The sequence below is a fragment of the Salvelinus fontinalis genome, chromosome 2 (assembly GCF_029448725.1).
Source record: "Salvelinus fontinalis isolate EN_2023a chromosome 2, ASM2944872v1, whole genome shotgun sequence".
NCBI classification, from domain to species: domain Eukaryota; kingdom Metazoa; phylum Chordata; class Actinopteri; order Salmoniformes; family Salmonidae; genus Salvelinus; species Salvelinus fontinalis.
In genome coordinates this window covers 99,169,675-99,188,698 of record NC_074666.1, presented here as the reverse complement: position 1 = coordinate 99,188,698, position 19,024 = coordinate 99,169,675, and the positions used below count along the sequence as shown (strand labels likewise).

The 19,024-nt window shown below is 43.2% G+C and overlaps 1 protein-coding gene across 1 annotated transcript; it reads right to left on the bottom strand.

Annotated features, from left to right (window-relative positions):
• Positions 1 to 5,666: 5,666 nt before the first annotated feature.
• Positions 5,667 to 18,645, bottom strand: LOC129833036 (uncharacterized). Its single transcript, XM_055897274.1, has 6 exons — positions 17,969 to 18,645; positions 14,558 to 14,724; positions 12,591 to 12,701; positions 12,217 to 12,369; positions 11,567 to 12,124; positions 5,667 to 8,702 (listed from the first exon to the last, which is right to left on the bottom strand). The coding sequence occupies exons 1-6, from the start codon at positions 18,084 to 18,086 to the stop codon at positions 8,262 to 8,264; spliced, it is 1,548 nt and encodes a 515-aa protein (XP_055753249.1). The 5' UTR covers positions 18,087 to 18,645; the 3' UTR covers positions 5,667 to 8,261.
• Positions 18,646 to 19,024: the final 379 nt, after the last annotated feature.

The following is a 19,024-nucleotide window of genomic DNA, read 5'->3' as shown; positions in this document are numbered from 1 at the left end:
GAACGCACGTGGCAACTTCGGGGGAAAAAAACACTTTATATCTAGTGCTATTTTTTTTAGGTGAGGGAGCCCCCCCAAAAAAATATGTAAAGACGTCATCATTTCCCCAATCAAAGTTTGTACCGACAGATGTAGCCTATCATTACAGGGCTCTCCAACCCTGGTGCTCTACCGTGCTGTAAGGATTCACTGTTACCCCAGTTGAAACTAGCCTGGTGCTCCCGAGTGACGCAGTGCTACAGGGGTCATTACAGACCTTGGTTCGATTCCAGGCTTTCTCACAACCGGCCATGATTGGGAGTCTCATAGGGCGGCGCGCAATTGGCCCAGCCTCGTCCTGGTTATGGTTTGGCCGGGGTGAATGCATAACTGACTTGCCTAGTTAAATAAAGGTTAAATAAAAATAAATAAAATAACCTGATTAATCTTATAAACCAGCAAATTATTAGAATCAGGTGCGCTAGATTAGGGTTGGAATGGAAACCTACAGGAAGGTAACTCTCCAGAAGCAGGGATGGTGAGCCCTGTTATAGGATACGCATAAAATGCATCCTCCATTAGCAACGTCTGACTAGGCCCACACATATTGTCTCAAGAACTTTTCTATTGTTAATACACACCAAGTTAGACATACTCAATAAACAAATAGGCCGTCATCCCTGTCCATCGTGAATCGTAATTCTTCAGGTTTTTCCGGTGAAACGGCATCTGCATGCCAATCGTTTGATTGATCTCAAATCCGTTTCATGGGAATATGAATTTCTATCTTCTTGAATGACTGTTTCGTGAGCGAATTACAGCAGGTGGTGTTAACTAACTATTAGCCTTTCTTGTATTTTAGTTTAAATCAAAGCGTATATATCCTGCCCAGTGGCTCTTTTGAGTTTGGACACATTATATATTTTCCCACTATTCAGCTTCAGTTAACCATCCTAAAATCTCAATAGAAATGAGGGTGTTTTTGGTGAAACACTAACAGGCCTACTATGCAACGCTATTATATGTGGTTCTGTTAAGTAAAATAGGCTATTAATTAATCATTGTGATTTTGCAAGACATTGATTCCCGCGTTGATCTAACTTTACTAAACGAGCACCTTTGTGAGAAGTGATAATCTGTTTATTTGTATTAATAAGTGATGAGCAGGACTATTAGCCGTAAGGCAGCTGATGTTGAGGGTTATTTTAAAGGATTGGAGCGCCCTTCGTGGATCTAAAAGGTCAGCGCGAAATCAATTTTTATTTGATTAGCTTGAACACATGGTTACAATATACCCCATTACAGAATAAAAGAAAAAGACAGAGGTTAACTATCATCTCATTTATTTTCATAGACGTAATCATCAAATCAATTGACTAAGTAGTGAACATAAATCATTACTACCTGGAATTGCAGGAAATTCGTTTTAAAACAGTCATAAAATCTATATTTTGGTGTGGTGTATTCACGCATCTCAATAAACTAGAACCTAAATGCATTATTACCCTCCAACTTGGGCCAATTCACATTTCCCACCCTGACATACCAAGCTAGAAATGCAGGCTACATGTGTGCAATGCAAAAGGCCCATTTCGCTACACTCGCAATAACATCTGCTAACCATGTGTATTTGACCAATAACATTTGATTTGATTTTGGAGGACTTCGAGAACTTTGGCCAATCAAAACGTAAAACAAAAAAAAAACTACATTCCCGTGTCTGCTTTGATATTCATAAAACTCCATCGACCCCTCTTGCACAGTGGAACCCAAAACGATATGTTACCACTTGGTTACAGTTACATCGTTCTCCCCGAGGACACCCAATCCTGAGCGGCCACAGCAAAGCCCAAGGAGCCTGATCCTCTCTGGAAGTTGCTGTAGCCCTGCTTGGGATATCTAGCCTATATTGGCTATTGTTGAGATGCAGAGCCGTTCCTCGTCTTTCTTGCCACCACCAGAGAGAAGACCTGTAGGTTGCTGTAGCCAACGTATTTATTTGGTTGGTCATTCAATCGTTGTTCATGGAATTTTTGTCGTATTTAAATATATTTCGAATCTGAATACATTTTCGGTGTATTATCGAACTGAAAAAAAGTGAGGGAGTGCACCTACCTGCCTCCTCCAGCACTACACACCTGTTATATCTGAGTTGTGACTGTTGTCATAGAGATAGAGAACTCATGGGAATAAACCGTTTTAGCATAAGGGCATCCAGTTTCACAATTTTAAAGTAGGGTGGGGATTCCTATGAGTTGGGAGCAATTATCCAATGAAGAAGAAAAATGTACTACTTTAAAATGGAGATATGAGCTAAAAATGGCAGATACAAGAATGAGTCCTGTATCTATCTCAACGGCCTGTTGTTCACAGCGTACCTGCCCTCTCTTTGGCTAGAACGGTCTCACCTGATCTCACCTCCTCCAGCCTGCCTTCCATCTTGGGGGACATGCATTTCCATTGTTAGAGCGGTCACTCAATATCTTATCAATTTAATAGACAATTGTTGTTTCAGGACAACTGGGAATTCAGAAAAAAACTGAGGTCAAATCCTGATTTCAATGACCTTCAGGTCAGAGGGTTTTCGACTTGAGCTGGATGACTGTTAAAAACAAATTTTCCCTGTCAGAGATAAAGTTAGTAAAGTAAGGTTAGAGGTTGGCGATTTCAAAGTTCCCAGTTATCTTGAACGCAGCATGATGGTATGATGGGACTGATGGTCTGTTTACGTATCAGGTTAGGATAATTCACTTTACAGGTTAAAATAATTCGGTTTCCCATTGTTGACGTAGCTCTGCAGTTCTGAGACAACTATGGGGGGGGGGCAGACTGACGCCTTGATCACACCGACAGCGTTAATGCGCAAAATAGTACGCAGCATAATCTAGATATACAGGCAACAAAAGTTCAACATTCACCTACTGCTCTTTCTGTCAAGCCGTCTACACAGTTTGACGCTTACGTTCAATAGATCCAACGTATGCACCACACAGAACACACTGCAACTGCCTCTGCAACGCAATGCTGCAAGGCTAACACAGCGTTCCATTGGAAATGAATGTACTTCTGGTGTACCAAAAGGCAATGACACTGTCGCTGTGATCGAGGCGTGAACGTGCACCTCCCCACAATTCCCAAACAACTCAGCTCCAGTAGGAACTACCTGTCCCCTATTCATTTGAATGTGTTGACAGTAGGAGAAACTGCTTGAGCTAAACTGAGAATTTGAAAAGTATTAAATACAACAGTCCGATATTCTAGAACATTGCTGTGCATGAGCATACACCTTCTGGATTATGATAGAAGCACTCCTCGATCACAGCAACAGCGTATTTGCGTTTAGGTATACCAGAAGTACATTCATGTCCAATGGAACGCTGTGTTTGCCTTGCAGCGTTGCATTGCAGAGGCAGTTGCAGTGCGTTCTGTGTGGTGCACACATTGGATTTATCTAACATATGCATCAAACGGTATGCAAAGACAGCTTGACAGAAATACGGTATGCAAAGACAGCGTGACAGAAATGGTAGCAGAAGTTGAATGTTAAACTTTTGTTGCACACATATTTAAGGGCTCCCGAGTGGCACAGCGGTCTAAGGCTCTGCATCCCAGTGCTAGAGGCGTCACTACAGACCCTGGTTCCATTCCAGGCTGTATCACAGCGGTCTAAGGCTCTGCATCCCAGTGCTAGAGGAGTCACTATAGACCCTGGTTCCATTCCAGGCTGTATCACAACCGGCCGTGATTGGGAGTCCCATAGGGAGGTGCACAATTGGCCCAGCGTCGTCCGGGTTTGGCCGGGGTAGGCCGTCATTGTAAATAAGAATTTGTTCTTAAACTGACTTGCCAAGTTAAATAAAGGTTAAAAAATATATCCAGATGATGCTGCGTACCATTGAGCTAAAGGCCTACACCACCTAGCCACAACAGTAGAAACGTAAATCCGTGGTCCCGACATACCGACACGTATTTATTTCAAGGCACGTATTTATATACCTACCGCAACACGTATTTGTATACCTACCGCAACACGTATTTGTATACCTACCGCTACACGTATTTATATACCTACCGCAACACGTATTTATATACCTTCCTGCAACACGTATTTATATACCTACCGCAACACGTATTTATATACCTACCGCGACACGTATTTATATACCTACCGCAACACGTATTTATATACCTACCGCTACACGTATTTATATACCTACCGCAACACGTATTTATATACCTACCGCGACACGTATTTATATACCTACCGCAACACGTATTTATATACCTACCGCGACACGTATTTATATACCTACCGCGACACGTATTTATATACCTACCGCTACACGTATTTATATACCTACCGCTACACGTATTTATGTACCTACCGCAACACGTATTTATGTACCTACCGCAACACGTATTTATATACCTTCCTGCAACACGTATTTATATACCTACCGCAACACGTATTTATGTACCTACCGCGACACGTATTTATATACCTACCGCGACACGTATTCATATACCTACCGCGACACGTATTCATATACCTACCGCGACACGTATTCATATACCTACCGCGACACGTATTCATATACCTACCGCGACACGTATTCATATACCTACCGCGACACGTATTCATATACCTACCGCGACACGTATTCATATACCTTCCTGCAACACGTATTTATATACCTACCGCGACACGTATTCATATACCTACCGCGACACGTATTCATATACCTACCGCGACACGTATTCATATACCTACCGCAACACGTATTCGTATACCTACCGCAACACGTATTTGTATACCTACCGCAACACGTATTCGTATACCTACCGCAACACGTATTTGTATACCTACCGCAACACGTATTTATGTACCTACCGCAACACGTATTTGTATACCTACCGCAACACGTATTTATGTACCTACCGCAACACGTATTTATGTACCTACCGCAACACGTATTTATGTACCTACCGCAACACGTATTTATATACCTACCGCGACACGTATTTATATACCTACCGCAACACGTATTTATATACCTACCGCAACACGTATTTATATACCTACCGCAACACGTATTCATATACCTACCGCAACACGTATTTATATACCTACCGCAACACGTATTTATATACCTACCGCGACACGTATTTATATACCTACCGCGACACGTATTTATATACCTACCGCGACACGTATTTATATACCTACCGCAACACGTATTTATATACCTACCGCAACACGTATTTATGTACCTACCGCAACACGTATTTATATACCTACCGCAACACGTATTTATATACCTACCGCAACACGTATTTATATACCTACCGCAACACGTATTTATGTACCTACCGCAACACGTATTTATATACCTACCGCTACACGTATTTGTCATCTAGTGATCAATTAATGATGTGGTTATTTATTATCTAGAATAAAACCAACCGTTCTAAATGCAGTGTTTTATTTATTTAACCAGGTACGCCTAAGATCCATTGCTGCTAGAAACCTCTTTTGCAAAGGACGACCAAGACGGCAAAACAGGGAAATAGCAGCATGTCCATAAAATTAAAAAATATACATAATAAAATACACACAAAATACAAAGTATCACAAGTTACAGATACAGATGAAAAACTGAGGCCATCAAAAACATTGACTTCGATCAGAGTGTTAAAAATAGACTGACTTTAATATATTTTGAAGAATGTTCAAGGATGAAGGGGAATTATGGGAAAAATATTGGTTTTCCCCATCTCAGTTCTAGCCTGAGGAACAGACAAGGACAGGTCAGTTCTAGCCTGAGGAACAGACAAGGACAGGTCAGTTCTAGCCTGAGGAACAGACAAGGACAGGTCAGTTCTAGCCTGAGGAACAGACAAGGACAACAGAGACTGTGAACCAAGATTGTATTGATGCCGTGTTTGTGGTAGTCGGAACTAGGAAACTCTGAATTTCAGACTTGCTAACTGGTTGTAGTTATACAAGTGCTGCATTCAACGAATCAGTAAGTCGGAAATAAATCAGTTTCCTAGTTCCGACTAGCAAGTCAACGGGGCACGAGTGACTAATCTGGTCAGTAAGGAACAAAGAGATACACAGGGAGTTGTCCTATCAATGCTACCAGTGCTTTCGCCTCCTGGTGGATGGAACAGTCCATTACACCAAGGCATACAACTCACAGTGAAGGGTGAGGGATCTTGCATTGGTGATGCATCTTAAAGCAGAGGGGGGACAGAATCGACTTTGTGAAACCCCGTCTTAAAACCACCATAATCAGGGCCAGATTAAGAAATCGTAGGCGCCAGTACATAATATAGAATGGATTGTGTTTTGCTGCCTCTTGGGCCCCCCACCTTGGGCCAAGGGGTTTCAGCCCCAGTAAACCCCTACATTAATCCGGCCCTGACCATTAAGCACTGTATTCAAAGTTAAAGTAGGCCTTCTTGCTGAGGCCTGCATGAAGACAATATCACCATAATTCAGCACAGAGTTTAAAAAAAAAGGTGCTTTGAATAAGATCCTTTCTGACTGACATTGAAAAACAAGATTTGTTCCTTGAAAATAAAAACCTAATTTCAACTTCAGTTTCTTGGTCAAGTTATTAAAATGTGCCGTTTAAAATTCAGCTTTTCATCGAACCAAATCCCAAGTTACTTACAAGGTAACACTATCAATTTGCTGGCCTTTTAGAGTTAAAATCTGAAAGTGATTCCACCGGTCTACTTTCAGAGAAGAGAAACCCATTCATTTACTCTTGCTTTGCATTAAAAGCACAAGTTTCAATTGGAAAAAAAGTTGCTTTTGAACAGCATCGTGGTGTCATCAGCATACAGATGAAGATTTGCGGTCAACAGTCATCCCTGTATCATTTATATACAGTGTAAAAAAAAGATCGGACCTAACATTGAGCCCTGGGGAACTCCTTTTGTAAACCTTCAAAAACTCAGATTTCAGACCCCTCCTGTGCTACACACTGTTCTGTCAGAAGGAATTCATATTCCATCTCAGCTTGCAAGCTGATGTTCAAATCAAATTTTATTAGTCACATACGCCGAATACAACAGGTGTAGTTGACCTTACAGTAAAATTCTTACTTACAAGCCCCTTAACCAACAATGCATTTTTAAGAAAAACAAATAATTAAAGAGCAGCAGTAAATAACAATAGCGGGGCTATATACAGGGGGTACCGGTTCAGAGTCAATGTGTGGGGGCACCGGTGTCGAGGTAATTGAGGTAATTATGTACATGCAGATAGGGATATTAAAGTGGCTATGCATAGATAATAACAGAGAGTAGCAGCAGCGTGGGGGGAGGGGGGTTACAACCTTGCCGGTGCTGTAGCAGAGAGAACAGAGAAAAGTCTATGACTTGGGTGGCTGGAGTGTTTGACAATTTTTAGGGCCTTCCTCTGACACCGCCTGGTATAGAGGTCCTGGATGGCACGAAGCTTGGCCCCGGTGATGTACTGGGCCGTACGCACTACCCTCTGTAGTGCCTAGCAGTCGGAGGCTGAGCAGTTGCCATACAAGGCAGTGATGCCACCTGTCAGGATGCTCTCGATGGTGCAGCTGTAAAACCTTTTGAGGATCTGAGGACCCATGCCAAATCTTTTCAGTCTCCTGAGGAGAAATAGGTTTTGGATGTTGGCTCTTACTCATAGTTACTTGTCTTAACCCAAAATAGGTTTACTCCCATATCTGCATTGTTTTTTTTACAATGCATGCAGACAAACAATTGCATTTGATTTTAGATTTTTACTTTCAAAATCTACGAGTAATACCGTTTCACAGAACTTTTTGAAATTGGCAGATTTTTGGGCTGATTTAAGATAAAACTTCAACCCTGTTACGGTCCACACAGAGACACTGTACTTCTGGAAACACCTACAGCTAAGGCACACGCTATGCCCGGCGGCCTGGACCACCCGTTCCATCAGCCATGACATTGATACAGTACAGGAGTGGTATCCCTGGGGCCTGGACTACCCATTTCATCAGATATCCCTGGGGCCTGGACTACCCATTTCATCAGATATCCCTGGGGCCTGGACTACCCATTTCATCAGATATCCCTGGGGCCTGGACTACCCATTTCATCAGATATCCCTGGGGCCTGGACCACCCATTTCATCAGATATCCCTGGGGCCCGGACCACCCATTTCATCAGATATCCCTGGGGCCTGGACCACCCATTTCATCAGATATCCCGTGGGCCTGGACAACCTGTTTCATCAGATATTCCTGGACCACCCATTTCATCAGATATCCCTGGAGCCTGGACCACCCGTTTCATCAGATATCCCTGGACCACCCGTTCCATCAGATATCCCTGGACCACCCGTTTCATCAGATATCCCTGGACCACCCGTTTCATCAGATATCCCTGGACCACCCGTTTCATCAGATATCCCTGGACCACCCGTTTCATCAGATATCCCTGGACCACCCGTTCCATCAGATATCCCTGGACCACCCGTTCCATCAGATATCCCTGGACCACCCGTTTCATCAGATATCCCTTGACCACCCGTTTCATCAGATATCCCTGGACCACCCGTTCCATCAGATATCCCTGGACCACCCGTTCCATCAGATATCCCTGGACCACCCGTTTCATCAGATATCCCTGGACCACCCGTTCCATCAGATATCCCTGGACCACCCGTTCCATCAGATATCTCTATGAAGATCATTGAACACTATGGGAAAGGAGACAAGGTCTCATATTATAATATACTCTACTCAACCTTAAGTCCCCAATCAGATTGCATGGGAAAATACTTTATTTAACCTTTATTTAACTAGGCAAGTCAGTTAAGAACAAATTCTTATTTACAATGACTGCCTACACCGGCTAAATCCGGACGACACTGGGCCAATTGTGCGCCGCCCTATGGGACTCTCAATCACAGCCAGTTGTGATACAGCCTGGAGTCGAACCAGGGTGTCTGTAGTGACGCCTCAACCACTGAGATGCAGTGCCTTAGACCGCTGTGATACAGCCTGGAATCGAACCAGGGTGTCTGTAGTGAAGCTTCAAGACTTGAGATGCAGTGCCTTAGACCGCTGTGCCACTCGGGAGCCCTATGGACGTATCCTTCACAGATGAGGAATGGCAAAACATACTGAGGTCCAATAAGAACGTTGCAAGAGAGCTGCGGTCAAGGCTATCTCCGTTGACAACCATCCACAGGTTCTACTGAACTCTCCTGACTGCTGGGGATGCAACCAGGACAGAGGCACCTTGGTGTTATGGACATGCCCACGTTTACAACAGTTCTGGATGATTCCCTTTGGCCCAAGACTGTTCCTACTCTCAAATCCCTCTGAACTGAAACATGTGGCAAACTACACAAACTACCCTGCTCTGCGCCTGCAAAATTATACCCCCCAAATAGAAGAGCCATGACATTGATACAGTACAGGAGTGGTATGTGCTGAGGGTTAAGACTGCTGCATATGAACACCTTTGTTACAAACTGATTAAGCACATTCACATGTTTGAGTTAAGGTGGGCTAGCCATCTATGCAATATTTCAGACCCCTCCCACCTCAGATAGCAGGTTGACGCTTGTCATGATTCTTGTCCTGGAGGCAGAACGGAGCCATTTCCCCTTAGATAGACCAGCTGCAAAGTCCAAATTGGCTACAGTGAATTCGGAAAGTATTCAGAACCCTTCACTTTTTTTGTTACATTACAGCCTTATTCTAAAATTGACAAAATAAATGTTCCTCTTCAATCTACACACAATAACTCAAAATGACAAAGCGAAAACAGGTTTTTAGAAATGTTTGCAAAAAATAAATATTCTAATCCTTTGCTATGAGACTCAAAATTGAGCTCAGGTGCATCCTGTTTCCATTGATCATCCTTGAGATGTTTCTACAACTTGATTGGAGTCCAGCTATGGTAAATTCAATTGATTGGACATGATTTGGAAAGGCACACACCTGTCTATATAAGGTCACACAGTTGACAGTGCATGTCAGAGCAAAAACCAAGCCATGAGGTCGAAGGAATTGTCTGTAGAGCTCCGAGATAGGATTTTGTCGAGGCACAGATCTGGAGAAAGGTACAAAAAAAGTCTGAAGCATTGAAGGTCCCCAAGAACACAGTGGCCTCCATTATTCTTAAAATGGAAGAAGTTTGGAACCACTAAGACTCTTCCTAGAGCTGGCCGCCCGGCCAAACTGAGTAATTGGGAGAGAAGGGCTTTGGTCAGGGAGGGAATCAAGAACCCGATGGTCACTCTGACAGAGCTTGAGAGATCCTCTGTGGAGATGAGAGAACCTTCCAGAAGGACAACCATCTCTGCAGCACTCCACCAATCAGGCCTTCATGGTAGAGTGGCCAGATGGAAGCCACTCCTCAATAACACACTCATGACAGCCTGCTTGGAGTTTGCCAAAAGGCACCTAAAGGACTCTCAGACCATGAGAAACAAGATTCTCTGATCTGATGAAACCAAGATTGAACTCTTTGGCCTGAATGCCAAGCATCACACCTGGAAGAAACCTGGCACCATCCCTACGTTGAAGCATGGTGGTGGCAGCATCATGCTGTGAGGATGTTTTTCAGCGGCAGGGACTAGGAGACTAGTCAGGATCAAGGGAAAGATGAACTGAGAAAAGTACAGAGAGATCCTTGATGAAAACCTGCTCCAGAGCGCTCAGGACCTCAGACTGGGGCGAAGGTTCACCTTCCAACAGGACAACCCTAAGCACACAGCCAAGACAACACAGGAGTGGCTTCGGGACAAGTCTCTGAATGTTCTTGAGTGGTCCAGCCAGAGCCCGGACTTGAATCCGATCGAACATCTCTGGAAAGACCTGAAAATAGCTGTGCAGCGACGATCCCCATCCAACCTGACAGAGCTTGAGAGGATCTGCAGAGAAGAAATGTGAGAAACTGCCAAAATACAGGTGTGCCAAGCTTGTACCCAAGAAGACTCTGCTGTAATCGCTGCCAAAGGTGCTTCAACAAAGTACTGAGTAAAGGGTCTGAATACTTGTGTAAATGTAATATTTCATTTTTATTTTTAAAAAATAATAAAAAATTGCTAACATTTCTATACCTGTTTTTGCTTAGTCATTATGGGGTATTGTGTAGATTAATGAGGAAAATAACAAATTTAATCCATTTTAGAATAAGGCTGTAACGTAACAAAATGTGGAAACAGGGAAGATGTCTGAATACTTTCCGAATGTATGTTGTCAAAATTCATACAAACAAAAATGAAGCTCAAAAAGCTAATATAAAGGTTAGAAATTAGGGTTAGCAGTGTCGTTAACAATTAGGTTTAAAATCAGATTTTATGACTATGCCAGCTGGTGAGCACTCTGCAGCGCTGCCTCCAGAACAAGATTCAACACTAACCTGCCCTAAGATTGCATCCCCCTCTTGCCCCCCCCCCCCCCCCCCCGGTTATCAAGTTGTGTTAACAGAGTGTTAATATTAGTTGAAAAAAAAGTTACACTACCCAAAATATACTCAATTTGTGGAAGGACCCACACACTCGGTCCTCAGCCCTAGGCTCAACGCCAACAAGGTATCCACACTCACTATGTCCTCTGTATGCTGTTCTACCCCGTCTGTGAAAGGGTGTGACGCACTCTTGGTTGGAATGAGGTCCATGTCCATCTCAGCTTTTCTCTTCCTTGGAGAAAAGGTCAGTGGAAGGCCTTTATCCTGTGGAACATGGGCCTTCATATCCAGCAACACGCTTCTGAGCTGTGAAGACAGTTCAGTCACGTACTGTTCCTCTTGGAGATGATAAGTGAGTTCTGTGATCTCTTTAAGATATCCTGCACATTGCCTCCGTAACCGCAGCAGCTTCCTAGAGGACCTCTTTCCTCTTACAGATGGACCTTCGTATGGACGGTCAATGTTGGAGTCTCTGGTGGCCTGCTTGGTCTTAAACATGACATTTCTTATGTCACTGTCAGTGGGGTAATAGCGCCTGCGAGTAGGTGGAGGGGGCTGCTCTCCATGGAAAAGCTCTTCCACTACAAAGGTGTTCAGATGACACTTCATTTCAGTCATCTTTCTCACACCAGACAGAGTCAGCTGCTCAATCTTCTCTCTCAGCCTGGCATCTACAGCTTCCCGAACATAAGCTGCCTGTTGGAGAAAGAACACATGGGTTTATCATAAAGGGGTCAGGGGGTAACTTAACCAACACTCTATTATATAGATTCTATAGATATATTTACCTCGCCAACAACTGCATGTGAGCTGTGCTCAGAGAGGGAGGGGAACCTGACGCAGTAGACAACCTCTGCCTTCACGGAGCTGGGTGTTTCACTTAGTGCTGCCTTCAGAGTTTGCGAGGCCTCCTTTTTAGAGCACACTGTACTTTCCTCAATCTAGACATAAAAAAAAGTGGTATTTGTTACATATCTACTGTTACTATGTACAGTGTTAGGCTGATTCACACAGACAGTCCAATTCTGATCTTTTTTCCCTACTAATTGATCTTTTCACCAATCAGATCAGCTCTTTTGCCCATAATTGTAAATGGGCTGCCTGTGTAAACACGGCCTTAGACTTTGACCAACTGTAGGCCTTAAAACGTTTTCATATTTACCTTAAAATCAGGAAAGCGAATAACGTGGGCGATGTTGATTATAGCCTTGCAGTCCACCTTTTTGGTATTTTGTACCAGTTTCCGTTTCTGTAGAAAGGTATGGTCTTCAAGCTATGGAAGATGGCAAAACATTCAATAATAATTTTTAAAAGAATTGGACTTCCAGTACCAGTCAAAAGTTTGGACACAGCTACTCATTCAATTTGTACTATTTTCTACATTGTAGAATAATAGTGAAGACATCAAACCTATGATATAACACATATGGAATCACATAGTCACCAAAAAAGTGTTAAACAATTCCAAATATATTTTTGATTTTTCAAAGTAGCCACCCTTTGCCTTAATGACAGTTTTGCACACGCTTGGCATTCTCTCAACCAACTTCACCTGGAATGCTTTTCCAACAGTCTTGAGAGTTCCCACATATGCTGAGAACTTGTTGGCTGCTTTTCCTTCACTCTGCGGTCCAACTCATTGCAAACCATCTCAATTGGGTTGAGGTTGCGTGATTGTGGAGGCCAGGTCATCTGCTGCAGCACTCCATCACTCTCTTGGTCAAATAGCCCTTACACAGCCTGGATGTGTGTTTGGTCATTGTCCTGTTGAAAAACAAATGATAGTCCCACTAAGCGCAAACCAGATGGAATGGCATATCGCTGCAGAATGCTGTGATAGCCATACTGGTTAAGTGTGCCTTGAATTCTAAATAAAATCACTGACAGTGTTACCAGCAAAGCACCCCCACACCATCACACCTCCTCCTCCTCCATGCTTCACTGTGGGAACCACACATGCAGAGATCATCCGTTCACCTACTCTACGTCTCACAAAGACACGGCGGTTGGAACCAAAAATCTAAAATTTGGACTCATCAGACCAAAGGACAGATTTCCACCGCTCTAATGTCCATTGCTGGTGTTTATTGGCCCAAGCAAGTCTCTTCTTCTTATTGGTGTCCTTTAGTAGTGGTTTCTTTGCAGCTATTCGACCATGAAGGCCTGATTCAAGCAGTCTCCTCTGAACAGTTGATGTTGAGATGAGTCTGTTACTTGAAGTCTGTTATGCAATAATTTGGGCTGCAATTTCTGAGGCTGGAAACTCTAATGAACGTATCCCCTGCAGCAGGGGTAACATTGGGTCTTCCTTTCCTGTGGTGGTCCTCAAGAAACAGTTTCATCGTAGCGCTTGATGGTTTTTGCAACTGCACTTGAAGAAACTTTCAAAGTTCTTTACATTTTCTGAATTGACTGGCCTTCATGTCTTAAAGTAATGATGGACTGTCGTTTGTCTGTGCTTATTTGAGCTGTTCTTGCCATAATACGGACTTGGTCTTTTACCAAATAAGGCTATCTTCTGTATACCACCCCTACCTTGTCACAACACAACTGATTGGCTCAAACGCATAAAGAAGGAAAGAAATTCCACAAATGAACTTTTAACAAGTCACATCTGTTAATTGATATGCATTCCAGGTGACTACCTCATGAAGCTGATTGAGAGAATGCCAAGAGTGTGCAAAACTGTCATCAAGGCAAAGGGTGGCTACTTTGAAGTATCTGAAATATATTTTGATTTGTTTAACACTGGTTACTATATGGTTACTATATGATTCCATGTGTTATTTCATAGTTGATGTCTTCACTATAATTCCACAATGTATAAAATAGTAAAAATAAAGAAAAACCCTGGAATGATTAGGTGTGTCCAAACTTTCGACTGGTACTGTATATAGCACTTTTGTAGACACCCAAAGCTCTTTACAGTGTACAGGGAAACTCACCACCCTAACCCCATCTACATACTCTTGCAATAAGTGCCATGGGATCTTTAGTGACCAGAGTTAGGACAGCCCTTTAAAGTCCCATCTTATTGAGGAACATTCCATTGTTAGTACTTCAACATGATTCTAATTAAATGTTATAAAGTGCATGGTGTAAATGACAGTGATCCGTCTCTGAACTTACTTCCTTCTTGTCTCTTTCAGCAGCATATTTCTCTTTGGCTTTTGTCTGTCTGTCTTTGCCCTGGTGGCATTCATACGTCTTTGTGCCAACAACTTGAAACGGAACACCATTGAATGGGATACTTTTACTCTCCCAGCTGAGTTTTTTCCGTGCCAAAGGCTGTGCATCTGTTAAAAAGGTCAACAATATGATATATTACTATTAGAATGATAGGCTTGTAGGGAAACTAACAAAGTTGCTCTGTCAAATAACTCATCTGTTCTTGAAATGGATCCCTTATGCTGATGATGCACTAGCAATTTTGAGGCAATAAAGTTGAGCATCGTTGCCATGGCAGCATTGGTTGCTGCAACCAATGTACTATTAAGGAGTGTAGGTGAGTCTACCATTACTCTTTAAGGTCAAAGCACCTTATACACTACACGATCCCAAAAAAATGTGGACACCTGCTTGTCGAACATCTCATTCCAAAAATCATGGGTATTAATATGGACTTGGTCCCCCTTTCCTGCTATAAGAAATCCCGCTATGCCCTCCGACAAACCATCAAACAGGCAAATCGTCAATACGGGACTAAGATTGAATCCTACTACGACGGCTCTGACGCTCGTCGGATGTGGCAGGGCTTGAAAACTCTTACGGACTACAAAGGGAAACCCAGACGCGAGCTGCCCAGTGACGCAAGCCTACCAGACGAGCTAAATGCCTTTTATGCTCACTTCAAAGCAAGCAATACTGAAGCATGCACGAGAGCACCAGCTGTTCTGGATGACTGTGTGATTACACTCTCGGTAGCCGATGTGAGCAAGACCTTTAAACAGGTCAACATTCACAAAGCCGCAGGGCCAGATGGATTATCAGGACGTGTACTCAAAGCATGCGCGGACCAACTGGCAAGTGTCTTCACTGACATTTCAAACTCTCCCTGACAGTCTATAATACCTACATGTTTCAAGCAGACCACCATAGTCCCTGTGCCCAAGGAAGTGAAGACAACCTGCCTAAATTATTACCGCCCCATAGCACTCACGTCGGTAACCATGACGTTCTTTGAAAGGCTGATTATCACATCAACAGCATCCTCTCGGATACCCTAGACCCACTCCAATTTGTATACAGCCCCAACAAATCCACAGATGACGCAATCTCAATCGCACTCCACACTGCCCTTTCACACCTGGACAAAAGGAACACCTATGTGAGAATGCTGTTCATTGACTACAGCTCAACATTCAACACCATAGCTCCCATAAAGCTCATCAATAAGCTAAGGACCCTGGGACTAAACACCTCCCTCTGCAACTGGATCCTGGACTTCCTGACAGGCTGCCCCCAGGTGGTAAGGGTAGGCAACAACATGTCTGCCACGCTGATCCTCAACACTGGGGCCCCTGAGGGGTGTGTACTTAGTCCCCTCCTGTACTCCCTGTTCACCCACGACTGTGTGGCCAAACACGACTCCAACACCATCATTAAGTTTGCTGATGATACAACAGTGGTAGGCCTAATCACAGACAACGAAGAGACAGCCTATAGGGAGGAGGTCAGAGAACTGGCCGGGTGGTGCCAGAATAACAGCCTATCCCTCAACGTAACCAAGACTAAGGAGATGATTGTGGACTACAGGAAAAGGAGGACCGAGCACGCCCCCATTCTCATCGATGGGGCTGTAGTGGAGCAGGTTGAGAGCTTCAAGTTCCTTGGTGTCCACATCAACAACAAACTAGAATGGTCCATCACACCAAGACAGTCGTGAAGAGGGCACAACAAAGCCTATTCCCCTTCAGGAAACTAAAAAGATTTGGCATGGGTCCTGAGATCCTCAAAAAGTTCTACAGCTGCACCATCGAGAGCATCCTGACCGGTTGCATCACCGCCTGGTATGGCAACTGCTCGGCATCTGAACATAAGGCGCTACAGAGGGTAGTGCGTACGGCCCAGTACATCACTGGGGACAAGCTTCCTGCCATCCAGGACCTATATAATAGGCTGTGTCAGAGGAAAGCCCAAGCCATAAGCCTGCTGAACAATTAATCAAATGGCCACCGGACTATTACATTGACCCCCTCCATTTGTTTTGTACACTGTTGCTACTCGCTATTTATTATCTATGCATAGTCACTTCACCCCCACCTACATGTACAAATTACATCTAACCTGTACCCCCGCACACTGACTCTGTACTGGTACCCCCTGTATATAGCCTCGTTATTGTTATGTTATTGTGTTTCTTTTTATAATTTTTTTACTTTAGTTTATTTGGCAAATATTTTCTTAACTCTTCTTGAACTGCACTGTTGGTTAAGGGCTTGTAAGTAAGCATTTCACGGTAAGGTCTACACTTGTTGTGATCGGTGCATGTGACAAATAGTGTGATTTGACATGATCATAATTGACTGTAGCACATATAAAGTGCCCACAAGCTACCAGTGGCTGAAAACACAACACACGTCATCAGAAGTGTCCACTTAACTTGAGGGCTGAGCGGAGAGTGTTTTTGGAATGTAACCGTTATTGTACAATCATTACTGTTGACCAATCACCGATAAAAAAAAAGAGGCTTAGACTTCGGCTAGCCTCTAGAAAAAAAATATGTTTGCCCGAACCACAGAACCGAAAGGGTAAACCAGACACGTCATAGGGGCTATACCGCTGCAGCGTCCCTTATTAAGAACGTTTTATCACCACCAAATATGGTAGTGAGAGGAAGTCCAGTCGCGGGTAGTGGGAGCGGATGGAAGTAGCTGAAACTGGGCCGACATTCTGCTAATTTTCTCGTCGATTAAACATCTGATCTCAATACATTTTTCTGTCCAAAAAGTACAATATGTTACGAGCACAGTGCGCTAAGTTTTATAGACTTGAAGCTTTGCCAAAGTTTTAAAAAATTGCGTTTAGGAGTGGAAGGTCGAATTGAGTTTGTGCTTGGCTTTGCCCACTTGCTTGTTCTGCCCACTATGCTTATACTGTAAACAGCACAGATGAACTAACTTCGTTTTGGAAACAATTTCCAAGACGAACAAAAAAGCCAAAATGTCATAATATATACACGAACTTTTCCGAAATGTTTCGGCTGGGAAGAATCCCGACGCCTTTAGCAAGGGCTTCGGTTCAACGTCCGTCCTTCAGCTGATGACACCGAACATTGAATGACTGAGACGGGCAAACTCCACTCCGTTGCCAGCAACATTGCATAGCAATATTGCCCCCCCCAGAAATGGCCAGTGTATCATTAGCCGTCACGTAAGTAACTTAGTTATTTCAACAGTAATTCATGAAAAGGTCTAATTTATTGGGCTAGTGTATCATCAGCTTTAGGTCATTTTAGATGAGTAGCAAAAGTAAGCTACTAGCTACCTCATGTTAGCTATTTAGGCTATATACATGTATATGGTTTTAAAGACAACTTACCCTTTTGCGCAAAACTTTTGTCCTTTCTCAATGTTATGAATTTCAGTGACGTTTCCAATTCTTGTTCTCGAATGTATTTTGTTATTTGGTCCTCAAACTTGAACTCGTGATATGCCATTTCGAAAATATGGCGTTTTCCACCATAGATATTAAGCAGTGTACTAGCAGTTTCTAAACCTAGAGACGCAACATCGCGATACTTCCGGGAACGCTTGCGAAACAGACCAGGACGACGCCTCGATCACACCAACATTTTCCCCCCCGGTGTTGGTACACCAGAAGTACATTCATTTCCGATGGAACCGTGCGTTTGCATTACAGTATTGCTGAGGCAGATGTGTGGTGCATAATTACTAAATCTGGAAGTTGAGAATCAACCACCACAATATCATCCACTAAATCTGGAAGGTGAGAATCACCCACCACAATATCATCCACTATAGAAGTTGAGAATCACCCACCACCAGGACAAACTAAGGAAACAACGTTTTTTTTGTGTAACAAAAAGGTAGCATAGTAACGTTTACACTAATAAAGCAAAAATTAGGTTAAGGTTAGGAAAAGGGCTTAGCTACAATTCTACAGTTGTCAACAATGGTTGTCCCTGACATTACCACCAAATCTAGCCACAACGGTAGAAACGTAAACAGACCATCTGTCCCGACATACCATCAGTATCAAAACACCGGTTTACGGTATGCGGGCAATGACCAATCAGATAAGGGAGTGTGATGACGTATACATTTTACATCATAACGCCAGAGGTTCCAATTAAAATAAATAAATACAACATTTGTACGTCTTTTTTTGGTGACGTCGATTTATTGCCCTTTCCGCAGTTTTTTTTCTTCTCCAGTTCACTACCCGTACAGTAGGTAGCAGCATATCCATTCAATTTGTGGGAATGCCTCTCAGTCTGAGTAAGGAGATATAGATAGAAAAAATTTGAGTTTTGTTTTTTGTCAATTTACTATTTTAGGTGTGTGGATGACGTATGGATTATCTTTTTACCTTGTATTTTCAACCCCCATCCAGTTGGTGCTGCAAATACACTNT

Coding starts and splice junctions, on each gene's coding strand:
- LOC129833036 (XM_055897274.1), bottom strand. CDS start 18,086: ATGGCATATCACGAGTTCAAGTTTGAGGACCAAATAACAAAATACATT. Junction 12,702..14,557: donor CTGAAAGAGACAAGAAGGAA/GTAAGTTCAGAG, acceptor CATCTTCCATAG/CTTGAAGACCATACCTTTCT. Junction 12,370..12,590: donor TTCGCTTTCCTGATTTTAAG/GTAAATATGAAA, acceptor TTTTATGTCTAG/ATTGAGGAAAGTACAGTGTG.